Source organism: Argiope bruennichi, chromosome 8 (assembly GCF_947563725.1).
Source record: "Argiope bruennichi chromosome 8, qqArgBrue1.1, whole genome shotgun sequence".
NCBI lineage: Eukaryota > Metazoa > Arthropoda > Arachnida > Araneae > Araneidae > Argiope > Argiope bruennichi.
In genome coordinates, this window is record NC_079158.1 from 27,432,435 (window position 1) to 27,454,414 (window position 21,980).

Consider the following 21,980-nt stretch of genomic DNA (forward strand, 5'->3'; position numbering starts at 1 on the left):
TTCTGCATGTACCTGCATTTTTGGTTTGGTATTTGGGCATTCTTGTAGTGTTTTTTTATTTATTTTTTATTTGCTTAACCTAAAAATGGTATGTTTTTATGTTGAAAAAATCTATCAAGTAGTTATAAAAAATAAAAGAAATGCATATTAAATTTCGAATACGATTTAATTTCACAATAATATTTTCTGGTTTAAAACTGTTTGATTGCTGTTTAATCAAAATTAAAACTAATGAATGTCATAATGATATACTATTAAACTAATTATCTGGTAATTTTATTCAAAATGTGCTCTAATAATCTATTACTCTGATCTAAAGTATGATTTTAGTTTTACATGAATAATGTATTAAAATTTGATAATTTGCAGTATAAACATTAACAATTTTTCATAGTCCAAATTAACCTGTATAAAAAGAATGTGCCAGATTATCATGTCTAGATGTTTATGGATTTACATAAAAATATTAGGCTTATTAAGTTGGATTTCGGTAATTTTTTTAATTGATATTGCCTTGTTCGAGAGCTGTTTCTTAAAAACAAATTTATAAAAATTATAGTTGGCATAAATCCCTATACATACAATTCCATCAGTATAATATTCATTGAATATTGGAAAATTCAATATTAATATAGTTTTACTAGAATATCATAACAATAGACACTTAATATAATTTATAGTTTTCCTAATAGTAAAATTCAAAAGTATTTCTCAATTTCGTTTAATATCTGATATGCTCGTGCTATCAAATAATGGTTATCAATGTCGTGTAATTGCAACTTGATTCCCATTGATTTGCATTTATGGGAAAAGTATTGTTTTGATACGAAAATTTGCAAGATATATATTGATGCATATAAGTGTATATTAATTTTACTATGAAGCAATTATTTGTGGTGTAAATTTGATAGTTATTAAAAATACTCAGATAATAGGATTTGCATTTTAAATAAATTTCTTAGTCTTTAGGTATATGCATATTATTGATATAAGAAGTTACTGATATAATGAAAACATTTTTTCAGATTTTTCTTCATGATAGACATTATATCAATATGTTGTGGTTTGCTTCACTATTTTTTAAAATTTAATTTCACTAAAAAACCACTTACAAAAATTTGATAATTTTATTAATAATCAATTTAATACTTCTGGAAATATGTTAGTTTGTCTGATTTTATGCTAGCTAAATATGTCAGTTTTAATTTGTATATAAGTCTTGTTACAGTTTTAATTTATCTGTTTTTATCCATAATAAGGCTAAATTATCTGTGGCTATATATGTAAACTTCAAGTTATTGAAATGCTAACTATTGTCAAACTTGACTGTTAGTATCAATGTTCATTGCTTAATTTTTGTAAGGAGAGTTATCAGTAAGATACGACGGCATTTCTTCTCGAGTTTACCTATGTTACAACAAGAAGCAGGAGAAATTTTATGCACAAAAACGTCTTTTATTTGTTATATTCAACAATTGGCAGAAGCTGAAATTTAAAATTAATTTTTCTCCATGGTCATCACTTATTTCAGGCTCTGTAATGAGGTTAAAATCAAATGGCTTTAGGAGATTGCGCTTGCTGGTTTTATTCAGTTTGATTTCAGAGGACTCTATCATTTGAGAAGTGAAATTAATTTATTCAGCAGTTTTAATGAGGCCTGAGGAAAACTAAAGGTTCAAGTTACTCATTGATTAAAGTGATTTAATTTCTTAAATCAAATGTCATGAAAAAGACTTGTTGCCTAAAAAAGAAATTATACAAACCTGAGATTTCCTTAGAGCTCTTCTACCTAGAAATGCTGAATAAAATTCATGTACTTGAAATTTTTTCTATGCCATTTAGTTGCATAAAATTCTATTCACATAACTGATAAGAAATTGCATGTTGGAAAGCCAGGTTTGGATTCAAAGCTGACATATCTTAATGACTCTAAAATTAGACTTTCATAGTTTGTTGAAAATATCTTGTGGAATGTATTATTTCTGTGAATAATTGCAATGACAAAAACTAAATGATGGATATGCAAGAATCATTAAAATTTCAGGGCTTGTTACTATGCCAGTATTAATGTTACTTCAAATAAATATTAAAGAAAGAGTTATGTTGAATAAAAATAAATATGAAATTATTTCATTTGAAAAGATCCATTTCATATTATATAAAGAGTTCAAACTTTTAAATATTCAAATTTTGTAAATTTTTTAGTTTTGGAATTAAATTTTCCTTTATGGTGTGCTAATTTTTTAGAGCACTTTATTTTCCATTCATTTTCCCTCAAAAATTTTGACATTAAGAAAAGGAATTTTCATTAAGATTTAAATTTCATATTTTGCACAATGTTTCTTTTGTATTTTATCTTAGTTAATTTATATTTGACATTTTAGAAAATACATTAATGATATATGCATATAAAAAATAGATGAATTATATTCAAAGAATGAAATTTATTTTATAAAGAACAAGCAAAGGATGTATTGTTATTTTATAAAAGGATAATTTAATTAATAATTTTTAATGCCTAATCTAAATTATTTATGCTTAAATATTAAAATGATCCGGAAATAGTAAATACTTAAGATGTGAGGTTTTCAGAATCTTATTTTTCTATAATCAGAATTTAAAAACTTTCTGTATAATTCTTGTTCTTTTTTAATGCTTTTGTAATATTTGTGTACTTAACTACTTGTTTTGTATTCTTTTTTATCTGGTCTTGTGCAATTTTACATTAAAAAAATTGAGTTCAGGGAAGAATTCAAACTTTCTGAGATTTGGAATTTCGTTTTGAGAATATTTCTAATAATAATAAAAAAGAATGTATGTGTATGTTGATACTTTACATGTCAGATGTTTGACCTACAGCTATCACACTTGTCGCATACATACTTTTGGGAATAGAAATGTGTACTTGAAGCAATTTTAAAAAAAATGTTAATTGGAATTAAACCATTTTCATTGTTTCATCAAATATTGAAAATCCAGTTTTGTGGAAATATAAAGGATTCTGTTAATTATTTATGCAGTTTGTCGGATAAAAAAAGTGAAATCGCAATATAAGTTAGAGGATGGGCGAATTAGACATTTGCATTTTTAATAGTTATGATGTTATAGGACTGGTCTTCATTAGAAAGTTCCTTGCATTTAATGAACAGAGCATATGCAGGGCAATTAAAATAGCATGTCTTTAAAACTTGACAATTAGGGTGAATTGTGGACATAAAATAGATCTAAATTATTTAACTGTAATGAAATGTAACCAATATCCCTGAAAGAACCAGCTGATCACTAAAGGCGACTAGCATTTCATATAAAAAAGGTATTAGATCCAAGAAATTTTGGGTTGAAAGTGGGAGAGTGTAAAAATTAAATATATTCCTAGACTTACATTAGAAGATTCTAGTTAATGTATTAAATGATTTTCAGTTATATTAAATCAATGATTAGAAAAAAAATTTCATTATCAAATAATAATTCAATGTTGAATGCAAGAATTGAGGTTTAACAAGCTTGTCACATTTCTTGCACCACATTCTCTATCTGAAAATATCTGCCTAAAGAAAAGCGAATTAAAAGGAAAAACAAAGACTTGAAATAATATATACTTTAAAATTCTTTTTTAATAAAATTAATTTTGCAATTTCGGAAGTGTTTTTACTGTCACCTGTGTAGTGTTCTTAATCATTATAACTTATGGTAAATATATCATAAACTGCTACACATATCCTTTTAAATTGGAAGTGCTCATTTGCAGAATCCGTTTTAAGGTTCGAGTATGCACGTTATATTTGATTCTTTAAAAATTTACCTCTAAGGGCTTTTTTTTTTTTTTTTTTTTGTAGTATAATATAAAATTTTTTGTCCAAGACCAAATCATATGAGACCTTATATTAGACCTTTAGAACGTATTGGAGGTTCTAATTTCGTTTCGTATTGCCGAGTCTAAACGAAATCTGAAAAATAGGGTAATTATATTCAGAACATCAATTGGAATAAAAAAAAGTAACTTCAAGCTACAGCCCCCTCCCCCTCCTTCCTGACATAATATGCCATTGGTTCTAAACGTAGTTTTATTCCCAATCCGATTTCCGTTAGAAAATTTTTTCACGGAATCTCGAAAGTAGATAAAATAACGAATAGAAGGTAAGAAGTAACAATAATTAAAAAATCAATTTTGATCTTAAATCATAACATTTTTCTCTATTTTTTTTCTTTGCTTTTCTATTTGCAACAGTTCAAACATTCCTGCTGTGGCGCGCTTTTAAATTATTAGCTCAAATCAGTCATCGTTTTTTTTACCATTCTTTTAAATTAGGTTCATTAAGAACTTACGCGCGATTTTTATAACAAAGCACTTTAAAATTGGCATGAACTGAAAGAAGAAAAGTGCGGATTGTAATAACAACCAAAGATTGTCATTTATTATACTTTAAATATATAACGGTGCCAACAATTTTAAATTCAATCCTAAAAAATGTTTTTTTTTTTTTTTTTTTTTTTTTTTTTTTTTTTACGAAATGCAACTTATTTAAAACTCGATAAATATTGCTCCTAGAGCATTTTAACTGGATCGGGGTTTTAACCTTTTCCATCCGCGATAGCTTTGCTAGCGGGGGAGGGGTATCTAAGAGGGAGGAAAAAGCAGCTCTGACTCGAAATTGAAACCGAATAATGAAATAAGAAAAATGCGAACGTTTAAAGATAATTAAAAGAAAAGAAACTATTTTTAATTACGTTAACGAAGGGGAAATCCTTTAATTTAACATTTTTTTTCTTAATAAATTTTCTCACGAATGCTTTAATGTATTTTTTCGAAGCATTGTGTGGATTAAAAAAAAAACAAAAAAAAACTGAACAATGGTTGTATTAGAATTTATTTAAATTACTGTAATTTCTGAAAATCAAGCTTTGTCGGTAAATGAAGCATGATAGTACAGCAAGGATGTTGCATATCTGTAAAGGCTGAGGAAAGGAAGCGGGAGTGTGCTTGATACGCAATTTAATTCCACAATTCTTGTATTTTGTTTTTAACATAGCGTCTTTCTGTCAAAAAAAAAAAAAAAAAAAGGTAACAGATATTTATAATATGCAAGTTTTAATCTTATCAGGTTACCAAAGAATTGTTTGCTTAACATTTGTTAAAAACTAAAATACTGTAAAAATTCTTATTAATGAGGAAGGGGAGGGGGTATTTGTTCTGATCGTTATTAGTTTTGGAGGGGGGGAGGCTTTTCAATGATAATTTACTTTAGGTCCGATTCATTTCCTCACTTATTTTGTCAATCTAATGACCATTTACAGATTTCGTATTTTGAAATTCCTTTCTGAACTATTTAAATTTAAGTATAAGATCATCAATAAATATGCCTTGAAGCGGAAAATGATTATTTTATTTCGGCCCATTTAAAAACACTTTAATCCTTAACAGATTTTCATGTCTCCTCTTTAAACTTTCATTATTCAAAAACCCATTTTAAAAAAATCGATTTTTGGCCCAGTGCCAAGAGTTTCTTTGAAATCGGAAATGTGCTATTTATCCATGAAAATGAGGCTTTTCTGTCGAATTTTGCATTTTAAGTCTTTATTTTTTTAATGAGAATTTTTGTCTCTCCTTCTGTGCCTCGTGTATTTTAAAATGCATTTTTAGAACAATGCGATATTATTGGAGTGCAAATTCATATTTTTCTAATATTTTTGCAGGATAATTTAGTAAAGATTTAATAAATTTTCTGTTTAATTAAATTTTAATTAAAAGAACAGAAATTGAAACGAAGGTTCTATGTACCATTTGGGAAATTGTAATTTAAATTCTCAAATTTTGTTTGTAATATTTCCGTACATAAAACAAAGGCTATTATATTAATTTATACGAGCCAAAATTGAGCATATTTTTATAATTGTTGGGATATTATTGCTTTTTATATGTTTTAAGTTGGTAATAACTTAATGTGAACGATTGGAATGTTGCTAATTTTAATTCGAATTACAAGTTATGTAAATTTTATATATATTTATAAAATTTTCGTATTTTATAGCATTAAATATTTTTTTTTATTATTCCTTCAAAATAGTTTTGATTTATTGCTCTATAATAATAGCTACTGGAAAGAAATTAATTTTTTAAAGGTGTTTGTGAACTACTGACAGTTAATGAGGATTTTCAACCAATTCGAAGTCAAAGCGTAATAATTCCTATTTTATGCCGATTTGTTTTTCAACAATGGCTAGAATGGAAATGTTTATTTTCCGCATGATGAGGGATATTTTCAACGATTACATATTTAGTAACATAAATACCGTAATCAAATGTGGATAAAATCGTATGGGTTGCAGTTTTTTTTTTTTTTTTTTTTTTTTTTTTAATATACGAAATATGCAAAAGAAAGTAGTGCATTCATGAAACTTGAAATTGTGACGATTCTTCGTTTCATACCTCTGCTAACAGCAAATTTTTAGAAGTGTCTATTTTTCTCTGAACACAAAATATCGCAAAAACCTTTTGAGCTAGATAAATGAAGCTTGGTATATGGATTTTACACCAAATTTATAGATTTCTGAACGAAATCCATATTCATAAGAGATCTGGTGTTCCAGTGTAAGTGAACATAAAACTTTAGATTAAATAAAATTCGGTGCACAAATTTGGCATCTAAAGTACAGAACAATTCCGTCAGTTGTTTGATCATCATTCTTTATATCTATATAAGCACTTTAGTTGAAAAACGCGTTTTAGGTAAGTGAAATTTGGTATTTGATCCTATTTTTAAAATTGTAGTTCTGACAAATTTCAATCGATCGAAAATATGCTTCCAAAATGCATATTCGGTTTTCTTCAACGGCCATCTTACGAAACACAGAACGCTTATGCGTAGAAATCTGAAAATAAAAAGCTGATCAATCACGAATTTATTTGTCCGAGGTCCAAACTTTTATCTTGGGGTGGGTGGGGGCTTATGCTTTTATTTGGAAGTATGCGTGAAAGCTTCCAATAGACAGCTACCACTGCTTTCTCTCTCTCTCTCTCTCTTTGCTTGTCAGTCTTATATGTGTTCAGAATACAGTAGTAGTCAATGCAGTTAGAATTGCTTATTCTTCGAAAAACAGTGTTGATTTTACTATCGAAATAGCAGTTAGTGGAAGTATAGTGAATAATAGACCGTTTTAAGTGACTGATTATGGTTTAACCGAATTTGATTGTTATCTTATCGTATTTTTTAAAATTGCTTTTAGAGAAATATATTATAATGTATATCTTAATCCCTTGAACTGCAATGATGAGTCCGGCTCCTAATGAACTTGAGCAAACTGAGAAAAACGAGTTCCACTCGCCATCAATTGAGTCTTTTTTTTAAATTTTTTTATAAGTTTTATTTATCAAAAAAAAATATATGATAAGAGACTTAAGTTTCTATATCGATTCCTCCTCTTAAATTCAAGAAAATTAAATTATCTGCCTGAGCAGTATTGATTAAAAATAAATTGCAGACCAAGGGTTAAATACGTTTAACTTTTAAAATATATTAATAGAACCCTATCCTATTGCCACTTTTTATGGTTTCGCCAACATAATAAATTCTGGCTAATCTGGAGGAAAAAAAGTTATAAAATAATGGAAAATTAACAATGACTAGACTTTGGTATCTTTCAATGATGTATCTAAATTCGGTGTTAATATTCATCGAAAAACAAACTAGGGTAGAAATCCAAATGCATCGACAAATCGGTTTAAAAACAAAATGAATCACTAGGCAACCAAAAAATTGCGAATCATCAGGCAGAGTTGAAGATTAGAATTTCTATATTCATGCTTATTCCAAACTTGTAATCTGAAATGCTCGTTGATCTGATTACTGAAGATTTTTCTCCTCACAAAACATAAGTGAGAGCCAGTTTCTCCCGAAAGCTCTCCAGTTCGACCATATACATGAATTAAATCGGATTTTTATTTTGGATAAAACGTGAATTCTCCAAACCACTTTGACTAATAGAAGCTATCACACTTTTCCTATATCAGTCTCTGAGTGCATGGCTTTTGTACGTGACCAATTTTGGTAGACCTATTAGGTTTATTAAAACTATGCATATCCAGACAGAGAATGAATCATTCATCTAAAACCAATCAGAATTAATCAGCCTATTACTTTTTTGAACCAGACTGCCATTGATGGATGGGAAAATGCAAAAACAGTGTAATTATTTTAGTTGTGAAGTGTAATTTATAAGTTTAAGTGTATTGAAATGTTGTAGTTTTTGCAGTTTAACATTGAATTTGGATCAATCCCGAAAGTATATAATTTAAAAATAAACAACATAATACTTCCATAAAAATAGCAGATTTTAAACTTGATGTTTAATAAAAGATATCTTTTTTAAAAAAATCTCATTTGCTATTATGGTCTCATCTCACACTACTATCGTCTAAAATATTCCGTTTGATTTGAATAATTCTTCCAATATTCTATTTTATCCTCCAGTATTCTAGTTATTTATATATCCATCCTTTGCATTTTTCTTAAGAAAAATTGTCATATTGCAACAATCCATGGGCTAACAATAGAGAATTCTATGGTGAATTCAATACAATCTTAAATCATTAGTTTAGAATTCCTGTCAAATTTCTTTTTCTTTGTAAGAAGAATGCAATAAAATATCGTTTTCGGAACTTTCTGATGATGTGGAAACATTTGCAGTTTTGGTAACTTTATCAAATTTAATGGTTTTCATCTTTTCACATCTTTTTGTAGTATTTATTAAATTTACTTCACAAACTTCAGAACTGTTTTTTTACCAAATAGGTTTTACGATAGAGAAGGTGTCGATTTATTTATCATAGCAATTTTTTTTAATGTAAACATTTTAGGTACATGAAAGTTTTAAAATAATCATCTTTATTGTTAATTAACTGATTATTTATTCATTTTGTTTTTATTTGTTTAAATTTTAGTTTGATTTTATTAATTTAGCTTGCTGTACTTCAGATATGACCTTCACACGAAACTAGCAGATTTTCTGATCAAATAATCGTTTTGAAATAAAAAATTAAAACTTACTTTTTAAAAAAATTATTGATATGTAGTGTTTTATTCCCTGTTGATTGAATGATAATTCAAAGAATAAAATTCTGATTAATAAGTGATAGATTTTTAAGCTAACGTTTTATAAAGTTTTATTAAAGTCAAATGTTAACTTTGAATTTAACTGAAATGTTAAGTGTAAAGATATATTATCAGAATTTTTATATAATTTAGACATTTAACGATTTTATTAATCTTAGTCATTCTGCATTATACTTTCTATTTACATAATATGTATAAACAAATTGTAAAACTTATTTAAAATTTAATGAGGTTGCAATGTTGGGAACTCCTTCATTTTACACTACTTATCCCAGATTTTTACTTGTAAATAACGAACAAATACTTTTAAAGAAACGGTATTGTAGTTGTTTTTGAATAATTCTTCGTAACGATTTTTTGTTTGATTAATCAGTCAGAAGAGTGGAAAGATAGTATTTTTTTTTTCTGCATTTTTCCTTTTTGTCTTTAAATTTTGTTGCTTTCGTCACTTTGGAATTTTTAAAATGTTGCTGAGTTACAATTTTTAATTTTCTTCCCCAAATAGTTATCTTTTATCGCTCTAATTCCAGACTGAATTTTTTTCTTAAAAAAGCAAAAAAATGGATATTTTGGTTAAATCACTACATAAAAACATATTTTCCAGAGAAAAGCCTATTTCATATTTCTTTTCCTTTCCTTCAATTTTCATTCTTTTTTAAAGCAATTGCCAATTTCTCCACTCGAAGTAGATGATAAAATTGAACATCAAATATCCCCCCCACCCTCAAATTAGCGATATTTTCCTATTTGGGAGGGATTTCTCTTTTCTTTGTTTCCGGAAACCCTCTGTCTTTGGACAAGAGCCCCTTTATTTCGAGCTTCCCTGCCTCGCATATGAGTCACGCCGCGAAATGGATTTTTGGCGACGAACTGGCGACAGTCTGTCTTTCGTCTGAAGTCTGGACGAACGTATATCCCGGCCCTGCGCACAGTTACTGGGTGTTGGCTTTCCCGCAAGGTGGAACCGGGAATCAGGATACTTGATGAAGGTTTCGTAAAATCTGCAGACCATTAGTTTTTAGGAAACTTAGGGGATAAGTATTGATCACATCGAAACCTTAAAATCCTCCTTGTGCTTCCTGGGTTCAAAAAAGAGCTTCTCGTAGAAAAAGTTAACCTTCACTGTATTTATTGACAAAGCTTCGTTCTACACGCTACGTGAAGATGGTAGCCACAACGTTTATATCGCAAACTTTAACAAAATCTTTCTTGCAGTGCTTTTGCAAAACTTGCCAAGTGCCTAATGTAGGTAAGGAATGATTTTAAATTCCAAGATGTGTCTTCATTTTGGTTACATATTTTAAATTATGCATTAATTCATTCTGTTGCATGCAATTTTTCTCTGCTTTTGTGTAACTGCAGTGTTTTGGATTTGCCGTATCGTGTTTTTAAATAAGAAAATCCCTTGCTGTTAATTGCTTTGGTAGGAATTAAAAAAAAAAAATTGTAATAAGTCGATATTACAATAAAATTCGTAAAAGAAAATGAATTTAGAAAAGGAGAAATGCAATTCTAAGCGGCTTCCATTTAAATTAATACTTTCACTAACAAAAGGAGTAAAGATACCAAATATTTTCATGTATCGATGACCATTGTTTTTGTGTATACATTAATTTATTTTGTATATTTATTATAAATTTTTCGTTAATTTTTCTTGTCTCATAATTGTCAAAGAAAAAAAAAACTGAAAGGAAATTTAAGTATTTTGAATTTTTTTACGTATATTAAACTTTTAAAATGAGTAAAATTATTGTATGCAAAGTTCTTCAATTTATCAAAACGACAGATACAAAAAAAAATTATTAATAATGCGAGGCTTAGTTTGTCATTTTCAAGGAACAAAATTCAAAAGATTTTTTTTTAAATCTAAAAGTTATCCAATATTCTTTTTAACTAAAGAAAAATATCATTACGAATTACAGTAGGTCAGAAATTTAAAATAACGCATTTCATTAAATAATTCCAAATAAGTAATATTCTATTTATACAATTTCTCAGTATGAGCAAATTAAATGATTATCGTATGATTATTAGTCTTCGTTTGTATGCGAAGTAATTTAATTTTTCGATTCAACTATTGTTTTTAATTCTTAATTATTGACGCACCCATTTTCCATTTTATTACATCGGTGTGCCAAATGGACTCATGCCAAGAAAGGGTTGGTTTCCAAATGGTAAAACATAATTGCGTCTGGAATCTAAAATATGTATGTCATTAGGCATTTTTCGCATGGGCTTCAGAAATATTAGTGAAATAATAATTTATATAAACTTTGTTGCACGAATTACACATTTTTTATTTAAATTTCAAAGTTTTTGACATTACTTCTAAAGCAATTACATTATTGAATACTTCATAATTATTCCTTTGCAATTATCATTTGTTTTTATGATTGGAAAAACATCAACCGTGTTTTGACAACAAATGACAAATATTTCTTTTAATCAAATTTCATATTTAGCAATGGAAACCAGTTTTTAAAAATTATTTTTAGTTATAAAGAGAAGGCATTAAGATATTTAAGCTGAATTGTTTCATCAAATATTAAAGTACATTTACTTCGTAAATTTTTATCAGTTATTTTTATCTTCTCAGCTATGAAAATGAAGTGCTAGTTCAATATATGTCAACTTCTATCTTTATTCAATCAAGAAGAATTCAAATTTGTGCTTCAAATCCTGCATTTTCCTATTTTATAACTTCAAATGAAATGGTTCATTAAATAAAATACCGTTCGTATTTTGAGAATTAAGGCTGAATAAAATTTTTATATTTCAAAAAGTGGAAGTATACTCTAAAAATTAACAATTTTTGAAACCAGCTATCATTCTATTTTGAACTAGCATTTCGTAAAAATGAATTAATAAGAATTTTTATGAACATTTCTTCCTGAGATATTATTGAATTATTAGAATTGTATTATTAGACGAAGTTGATGCGGAAGAAGAATCTTGGTATATTTTTCAAATATGAATTTGCATTATAGGAAGGAACTCGCATATTACTCACTTTTTTTCGACAAAGGAAGACTATATCCACGGTCAGAAGATTAAAAAAGTAAAAGTCCTGTCTCCTTATAGATTACCTCAATTATTTGGCTAATTGAACGGCTATTCAAGGCTCAGACAGTTTTGTCTGGTGCGTCTATTGACTATCAAGCGGTGAAAAGAACAATTCTATCATTCTCGTATGGCGTATTCAACTTCTTAATTGAATAGGGCCTTGTATTGTGTACCCTGCACAATATCATCTTAACTTTACTTCTAGAAACGTTTCTACACTTCTCTTCTAACGTCTATTGTGTTAATGGACAAATAAAAAAAATTAATAGGAAACTGAAATTAGTTTTTATTTCCGTAAGGATGCAATCTGGAATCGTCTATTATTCTAAAATTAATTTCCATTAGTGAAAACTGTAGCAAGAACTAAATATCCAACATGAAAATATGCAAAATGTATTTTGTTTTGAACAATTGAATCAATTCAAATAGATGAACAAATTCTTTGAATAATAAATGATTAATTTTAGATAAATCTTATAGTCCTTCTGAAGTATTTACAAAAATAAGTTCATCCTGACCACCATTTTGAAACCGATTCGTAATTGCATAACTATACTATAATTGCACTTGTTAAGTTGCATACTTAACGTCACTTGGATTGAAATAGACTCTGGATGTCTATTCAAAACTGTATATTTTGATTAATTTCTTATAGTTTTAAATTTATAAAAAAAATGTTTTCCGAAATGTTCCCATTTAAGATCAGAAAAAAAGAGTCCAAGCCAAAAATTTGCATGCGAAATGCAATTCCAGATCACAATAGGTAAAAAGTCCATTTTGTATAGTGTCTTAAAAAAAAGTTTTAATTATCATTGTTCTTCAATAAATGTTTGTTTTCTGAAAAGATTTTGGTATCAACGTTTTCATAACAATAAGATGTATTTGAGAGCAAGATTATATTTTCTTCTATATTATTGTGTGTTTATTTCGTTTTGAAATTCAGTGCAGTTACACAGTTAAATATTTTTTTTTTTTTTTTTTTTTTTTTTTTTTTGTAATTTTTAGTTGCTTCAACCTGTTTAGCGAAATTGTCAGAAATAAGTTGTGTAATAATATTTATGTGCATACTCTATGAAATGTTTGTGTGATCTTTTCAGAGAAAAAAGTAATCTCTCCACCACCCAGGACTTCTAGTGTGGTGAGAAGGCCGCCGAAGAAAGTCGCCTTCCTGGGTAAGGGGAAAACTTGAGAACCCCCTATTACCCCATTTTTATTTTTGAGATTTTAAATTTGGTTTCTAGTTTGAATCCCCGCATGGCAATTCTATTTTGTAAGCTTTTTATTTTGAGTTTCATTTTTGTTCTCGTTTTTCTTTTGTTGTACATTTTCAGCATTTTGGTCGCCAAGCTTTTGGCGAAATGAGTTGAATTACTTGAATTTTCATTTTTATTTTAGCGAAGCTTGTTTGAAGGTAATTTGAAAATTCTAGCTATAGTGACTTATGCTATAAATTTTGGTTTTGTTTTAATTCATCTTCTGTTAACTTTTAATGTTTATCTTAATGCATGTGTTGATTCGAGTTTGCATCATTCAAAGTTGCATGACAGTTTCTTTTATCCTACATAAGCTAATTTTAATAACGAACTTTTTTTATTTCGCTTGAATGTTATTACTACTTAAATTACTGCTTGTCGTATTCGATTAGATTAGTGCAGGTTTCTCATTTTTTAAAAATATTTTGTACAATATTTATAGTAATATATATACTACATGCTTCTTGTGTACCTTTTTGAAACTCTAATTTTTTTTAAAAAAAGAGTTCTTTTGCATTTAAAATTTTAAAAATGAACTCTCTTAATTATGATTCTAAATGTCTTGATACATTTTCCTTTCGTTTAGAACCTCTGTAAATTTACTTTTTAAGTTTTGGAAAGCATCCATTTTTGATCATATCTTAATAAAAGAACAAACTATAAATATCATAAAGTACACTTTAAATAACGAAAGTTCCTAACACCTTCTTAACCCCCTCTTTGAAGCTTATATTATCATACTAAATTCAAATATTCTTTTTCCGAATTCCAAAATGATCTTTCATCTTGAGAAACTTTATTTTCTCCCGCTGGTGAAAGATCATTTGCCTCCTCTTTTGAAAAGCATTCCAGAATATTACCATTAGCTTACAAAGGGCTTTTCTTAGATGGAAATAACATCATTTACATATCGCTATCATTAAAAAGAAAAAGAGCGAATCTTTTTCGGTGGAAACGAAATTAAAGAGAGAACTTTGAGACCTGAAAAGCCATTTATGAAACTTTAAACCAACGCATCCATTAACTTAAAAGAAGAATAGTGTAATTATTTTAAAAGCCTGACTTGGGTTTAGAATTTATTAAAAAATAAATAAATAAAACATTTTTTATTCTTTCGCTCAATTCTAGCGATCTTTTAGAATGGTTACATTTCTAATCTGACAAATACTCCGTCTGATTGTTTTGGACAGGTGTTACTGATTTTTTTTTCTACCCATAAATAAAAGAACTTTTTTTTTTGTGGACGCTCTTTATTTTTTCTACGGTCGCTGACCTCACGTCTTAGATCGTATCCGTATTGAGCGTTTGTTCCTTCTATTGGCACTTTCCCTGGCTCAATCCATTTCCGCCCCTGGGGTGGAGATTTTCTCGGCACGTGTCACGATAACCTCTGAGTGCTATTCTGTTTGTCTCTGCCTGCGCATTTCCGGAAAAGATTTTTGTATCAGCAATATTGGACGGTTACATCATATTTATTTTTTGACTAGATCCATGGAAACGTAATTTGGGCTCCTTCATCGCATTTTTTGAAAAATTTATAAATGCACTTAGATGTCCACGATATAATAGTTATTGAGTAATCCTATTCAAATGACTTGTATTGATTTATTGCGATATTTGAATGTCTAAGAACGAGAGTTTGTTCAATAAAAAATTTTTTTTGATTCATTGGTTGGCGGTTTTGTAAATATTGAAAGGTCGTTTAGTTGATGATAATAATAATAATAATAATAAAAACATTATAAAAAATTACCTTAGAATTCTTAGAACTTGTTATCAAAACCGCTCGTTTCAGTATTGTACTCATTACAAATTTAAGTATTTTTTTTTTTTGATTGCTTCTATCAGTTATTCATGTCCTATGGGTTTTTTTATTTTAATTTGTACATGCCATACATGTACACGATAGAAGCATAAATAGTTCATATATATAATAAGAGACAGAGAGAAAAAAATAATCGAAATATCTAGAAACTTTTTTTCTGTTCTCGAATTAAAAAGGGTTGAAGTCTAGCAAGTAATATAGGCAAATTTTCAATCGTAATCGTGCTCAATCATAAACAAATCAAAATTGGCAGCAGTCTTAGTAAAAATATTCATCGTACACATTTTCATTTTAATCGTATCAATGATATTTCAAAATGAATATCTTAATATGGCTTTTTTCTCTTTGAGACGAGCAATTGTAATTTGTGGGAGCAACTGTAAAATCTAGTTGCATTTCATAAAAAAATTCTAAGGTTACTTGAATCCACTTTTGTTGCAATATATGCTATCAAATGTCCAGTTCTTAATTTTGATCCATTAAGTATTTTAAATTAAGAAATCGTTAGGAAATAAAATTGGTTTGGAGCAATCAATCCTTGGAACTTCATCTAATGTAGCATAAACTCTTTACGGGCGGGCAGTGGTTATAATAAAGATTTTTTTTCTTCCATAATTAATATCTGCCATTAATAGTTCCTCGAATTCGGTTAAAGAAATCGTCTGATTCCTGCAGTGGTAGCATTATCATGTACAAATACAATTGAAACGTGGACTAATTTTTGAATTCGAAGATTAGTCCATCTTAATAAGTTGCGTCTTTAAGTGATCGAGAAGTATCAACATTTAAAAAAATACATGTAAATATTGCATAAATCATGTTTCCACATATAGAATTAAGTTCTATATATATATATTGCTTTTTTTTTTTTTTTTTTTAGTTTTAATGCATGAGGTCAAGGAGTGATACTGTTGGCTATAAAATTAGGCGATATAGAGTAAAGATCTGGCTATTTTTAAAACGAAACTATGTATACAAGTTATATTTAAAACGAAATATCAGTACATTTAAAAAAGAACAATCTACAATAGTAAACTTAGTGCTGCCTTAATGGTGTAATTAAATACCATTGTGCTATTACTCGAGCATTGTAAAACGAAAGTTGTTTCTTAATATTCTTATTCCTAAAAGGAGTCTTCATAAACTGTGTAGAAAATATCAGAGCAAAGCAGTAAAAACATAATGGTTTTATGAATGGTATAGAAACGTCAATATATTATGTAAAAGTAACAAAATAAAAATAATAAAGTTTAAAAATTGAATAAATGAGCGAATTCCTAAAAGAAACGGAGTACTTCTCTTTTTTCTTTTTAAATTAATAAGTTGGAAAGATTAAGATTTTAATGAAATATTGCCTTATGTGAAAAAGATAATGTCTATAAATTATGTAAGTAAAATTAATGGTTCTCATTATTTGTGAAAAAAAATTATGATTTAGTTCTTGACGGCCAATTATTAAGTTATCCTTAATGTTCGGCACTTAATACTCCTTAATCGTAAAGGTTCTGGATTTTCTTTTTCGACATTTTCTTTTCTTGGGAGATAGTTTAAACTGTCTGTAATATACAATACATCATTTGCTGAAAAAATAAAAGGGTAATCCTAAGCGATATCAAAAATCTAAAGGCCTAAGTATAGAAAGAAAAACTCAAACCAACTCTTCCTACCTAACGCTGAATGGAAACAAAGTTCCAGTGTGATTTGCTGCTTTTAAAAGCCGCGGAAATGAGATCTGCAGATAATGCATGTAGCTAGAAGAGAGGGTTCCTCTTTTAATAAAGGATAGGGAAAGGTTCCTTAAAGGTAGGGTCTTTTTGTTCCTGTTGAAGCAATCAAAATGACTCAATATTATCATTCCAGGCCGAAGGATTAAAATTAAGAAAAAAATTGAGGGAAATTAATTTTGAGAAATGTATTGATTATTGAATGACATTTCTTTTCGTAATTTCAATTTATGAAGTCTTTTTTTTTCTTTCTATTTTTGCTTCTAAAGGAGCAAAAAAAGGCATGGAATGGAATTGTTAAAAGGAAACATAATTTAGATAATGTATTTTACATTTTCAAATGTGACAAGTACAAAAGGAATAAAGAAGCCGAGATATGCTATAATATTGGCTTTTATGTTTCCTGTTGTCATTCAATACTTCAATTAGAACATTTTTAGTTCGTTGAACTGTTGCACATAAAAAGTATTTCTGTAGAAGAATGGGCTACTAGGAACTTTTTTAACGATTAATATTTTATTGCAAGGTTTGACGAGCTGGAAACAGCCGAATATTCTTGCCTCTTTATAACTTGATTCTGTTACTTTTGAGGCCTTAGGTATTTTTGTAACAATTTGATATATAGCATGTTATTAAAAAAAAGTTTCAAAGAAAATTTTGGATTTTTAGAAAATTGGCATAGTTTTTATGAATAACTAACAAATGGTTAGAATAACAGGATCAAATCGAAATTCGAGCAATAACCTTCTGTAAAAATTTTTTTACTTCCCTTTGCCGTCAGAGTATCTTTTGAATGGTAATAAATGGCTACTTTTTCAGAATCAATATTTTGTTCTTTTATTATATACAATATTCTGAATTCCAACCATTTTAAAAGATTTTAATACGAATTACATGAGATGCAGAAATTAATCAGAATTATTCCACTTGTAAGAAATGCAATAGAGAAGTTTTAAACTGATGCTTCTTGAATTGCAGGTCAGAGACAGATATGTTGGCCTCCAATAATCTCAAGATTCAAATTCTTTATTTGAATTTAAAAAAATTTCTCTAACTTTTCAAAAAATAATGCGTTCACTTTTTTTAAATTTTAGAAAACCACGTTTTAAATATTACAGAATATAAACAAATTTTAGAATTGGATAATTCGGTTTAGATTTATGAAATTTAGCATGTGGTCTTCGCACTACAATTATAGATCTCAGGTGCCCCAAGTTTTAGACTACTTGATCAAAGGTAAAAGATCCAAACTGCATAGTGGCTGTACTATAACTTGAATCTAACCTTAAGACGCGTTGTACTTCGTCAGCATACAAGAAAATCGAGGAGAATACATCCCAGCTACTGTCATTTGCCATAAATTAATGCTTCATTTTCTTATTTATTTACTTTCCTCGATTGCCCTAATATTTCTAGTTAAAACTAGAAATATTAAAACTAGAATAGCGAAATCTTTAAATCTCAAACAGCACTCGTAAGTCACAAGGGAGCAATTAAATTTCCTCCATTGTTTTGTGAAATAAAGAAATTTCACTGGGGAATCGCTAAATTTTCCTAAGTGAAGTGTTTTGAAATGCGTTTATTGGAAATTCGATAGACAGCTGTTCTCGGAAACGGGGGAAACAGGAGGTGGGACTGAACTACATTTTTACCCGCATTGAAGTGTAGAAAACGAGATGGGGAATGTCCGAATACGGCTGGTGCAGTGAACTGGCTGCTGTCCAACTGCACTGCTGCTGACCACTCGGACACGCTCCGCAGTTTTCCGGTTATTCGCACGTGTCTGTAGAATTTTATATGAAAACAAAGTTATGAAAGCCATTTGACCTGCTATATCTTGAATTCGAAGTGGGAGATTGTTTTCTTACTGATGAACAATAAAAATATTTTATAGATTATTTTCCTAACCACCTAAAATAATGCTGGATTTTTTTTTTTATGTTGATTGAATTTTTTTTTCGATAATTACATTTTATTTTATTACTACTTTTTGCAACTTTTATTCTTGGCATCGATCCAATTATTTTACATTTTTCATGTTTGTTAGTTAAATAAATTCTTTTTAATTTCTGTTGATGAAATCATTATTTTATTACAGTTGGAAATGAATGTTTTTATTTTTTGAAACCTAAAAGAGTGTAAAACAGACTTCCAATTATAAGAATTCTATCTCGGAGTTAAATCTATTACATCCATTGCTTACTTTGCACTGGCCAGATTAAAGTTACTGCAATGAAGGAATGACTTTTTCCCTTTAAAAATGTTAAATAATTTCCTTAATTTTTTTAAACGCTTCATTTTGTTATATTTGCTATCACTAATATATAAATAAAGGCATCTTTCGATGTGCATTATTTCACTTAAATCTTCTGGTTATAAAAAATATTGGTTTCCTAGGAACCTTTTTAAACAATGAAAATATCGTTTTTAAAATTCGATTTTGGTGTCGACTAGCAACTAGCTATTTTATCTCCTACGATTATTTATCAATTCAAGTAAAGAAATGAAAGTTTACGTTATTAATATTACATTATAAAACGTTGTATTATATAAATATTGCGTTACATTAAAAAAAAAACACGAATGTTTTTTAACATAACTGCAAACTGATTTGCATGTGGTAAAAGGCGCTCAAAATGCTTTTTTAGCGGTCCACAAGTTGCATACAGCTAGGAAATTCTAGAATAGTAGATGCTCACAGAGTTCAAAATTTTGATGAAATTTTCAGTTAAAAAAAATAAAGCAATTTTAACGTACTACAGATGAGAACAGATTTTAAAAATAAAATATATTAGAATCGAGGATCAAATGTCACGCTACGATGTTTTGAACTAGATTCGACTTTTTTTTAATAATCATTGCTCCTGTATCTGTATAAATTTTTATTTATCCTGTTATTTTAATGACGCATATTTTTTTTTTACTTGATGTGTTAATCTTGTTTGAGATCATTTAATATTGGATGGTACGACTTTATATACACGATTTTGCCACCTGAAATTATATTAAGGAAAACAAAGAAAAATTAATCTGGAATACAAAATGTTGCCATATATTCTGGTAATGATAAGTAGTAGCAAGGTTGCACTCGCCTTATTTTACTTTCGTAGTTACATTTTTCAATAATTATGGAATTTTAAACAACTTGTTTGGATAAAGTAAAACCTTTGTCGATTCAGTAAAGAACCTATTAGCACAAGATATACGATATCTCCACGATGTTGTTTGATGCTGATATTCTGAATGCCGACCAACAGCGTGCAGATATCGTAACAATGTTGTTGGGCATTTTGTGCTAATTGGGAAAGCAGTTGGTTCGAACCTAGCCAGATCAAATATGAATCTTTTGAAGAACCGTGTTAGGTTGGATTGGTTGCTTATTCGTATTTGTTCTTCCTCATTTGTGGTTGAATAGATTTTTTTTCTTTTCTCTTTCTTTTACGTTGAATGTTTTATACATTAAAAATGCTCTGTTAATTTGATACGGTTCTTGTAATACGTTATTTAGTGGAAATTTTATTAATTGTAGATAAAGCTTTTATTCATTCAGCTGTAAACAAAAGTCAGCGATAGCAGAATTTTTTTTGATTAAAAAAAAAAGATAAAGTGGTATTAATCATGTTTTGTAGATAGAAAATGTGTGCACGAGAGGGTAAAAAATGTATTTTTATTTCTGGTGCATATGTACCATGTTTTTTTAATGACCTCCAAAAAAGTCATTAAAAAGCGAATCATTGCATTGCTTTGGGGCCAATTTTATCTGTCCACGCGTCTAAACAAAAATTTGCCGTCTCAAGCATTTGCATTTGTAAGACTTTGCATACCTTGCTAAACTGCATTTCAACAAAATATGATTAATGTCAAAGTGCTAACAATATGAAATTAAGTTTCTTGTTCACATACAATTCCTCCAAAAGTTTATGACTGAAACGTAACCATAATGATATTCAATATATGTATCACACTTTCAATGCATTCAATCCATTTCATTGCATTCCTTGTTTTACTCTGCGCTTTTTATATTCGGAGAGTAACTATTGGCAAGCTGGAAAATGAATGTAGATTCTTTTTCGTATAAACGACAGATTTTCCTCGGACTCGAGCTAGTGATCCGATTTCAAGGCAAAGATTATGCGATGAGACAACCATACCTTCCGTGAGCCAATAGCCAATATATTGTGATGATCTTGCCCATGATGTGGAATATTGATTTTTAACATGAAAAAGGTGGCAGCCCAAAGAAACTTTTAACATTAAATTTGTTCATTATCATGAAAGAATTATTCGTCTAATTTAATCTTTAATGAGTAATTAAGGATTTACAGGAAATAAAAATTTTAACCCTCTACCATTTCCAACCTTACTTACGAACTCGGGTTGTGTTTTCACCATCTCTTTATGTCGATTAAAATCCGACTAAAATGACTTGAGTCATGTTCTCTAGGTAAAATTGGTGAAGTACTGTATATTTTTGAACTAGGAATGGTTTGAAGTCTATGAATCATGAAAAATATAATTTCCCAATGTAAACTTACCATCGCCAAATTTGCTAAAAGCAATCTGTCTAACAATATTCTTATTCTTGTAAACATAATAAAAATATTCTTAGTGCTTCTAAATTGACGTATCTGGTTCGATCATTAATTTCCATTTGGAGTTGCTGTGCATGCCATTATGTGATCTTTCTGAAACTTTGAAACTTATCAGTCTTCTTAATCTCCAAAAATATAAAATATTATGTCTGGTAAATGGCAGTAGATCTACTGTTTTTAGATCATGCCATCGATCTACCTTTTTATTACATGGTCTCGGAGACTCGAAAAGGTTGGATGAGTCATTTGGTACAGACAACTCGTCTCGCCTGCTCTTGATCAATAAACGCGAGACGGTAAATTGACCAATCGGCCCGCACAAGTTCTCCAATTGTTTGAGTTCCTTTTTTTAGAAATGGTACGACTCGAGTTGTTTTCAGTAACCGGTCATTAAGCTAGTTCGACGGTACAAT

General features: G+C 28.7%; 1 protein-coding gene and 1 long non-coding RNA gene across 9 annotated transcripts in view; one reads left to right on the top strand and one right to left on the bottom strand.

Moving 5' to 3' along the window:
• Nucleotides 1-21,980, top strand: part of LOC129980810 (stathmin-like) — a 154,468-nt gene that overhangs the window by 120,342 nt on the left and 12,146 nt on the right. Inside the window, exons 1-2 of one of the 8 annotated variants that reach the window (XM_056091193.1) lie at nt 10,000-10,359; nt 13,271-13,345. The exons of 5 other annotated variants lie outside the window; for them this stretch is intronic. In XM_056091193.1, coding sequence (XP_055947168.1) covers nt 10,275-10,359; nt 13,271-13,345 — 160 coding nt within the window. In that variant the 5' untranslated portion in view covers nt 10,000-10,274. Of the gene's footprint in view, nt 1-9,999; nt 10,360-13,270; nt 13,346-21,980 lie in introns of those variants that run through there. 2 more of the 8 variants (XM_056091195.1, XM_056091194.1) reach the window with 2 other exon arrangements.
• LOC129980812 (uncharacterized) lies at nt 4,853-12,190 on the bottom strand. Its single transcript, XR_008785254.1, has 2 exons — nt 12,121-12,190; nt 4,853-5,037 (listed from the first exon to the last, which is right to left on the bottom strand). It is a non-coding gene; the product is annotated as an uncharacterized LOC129980812 (long non-coding RNA).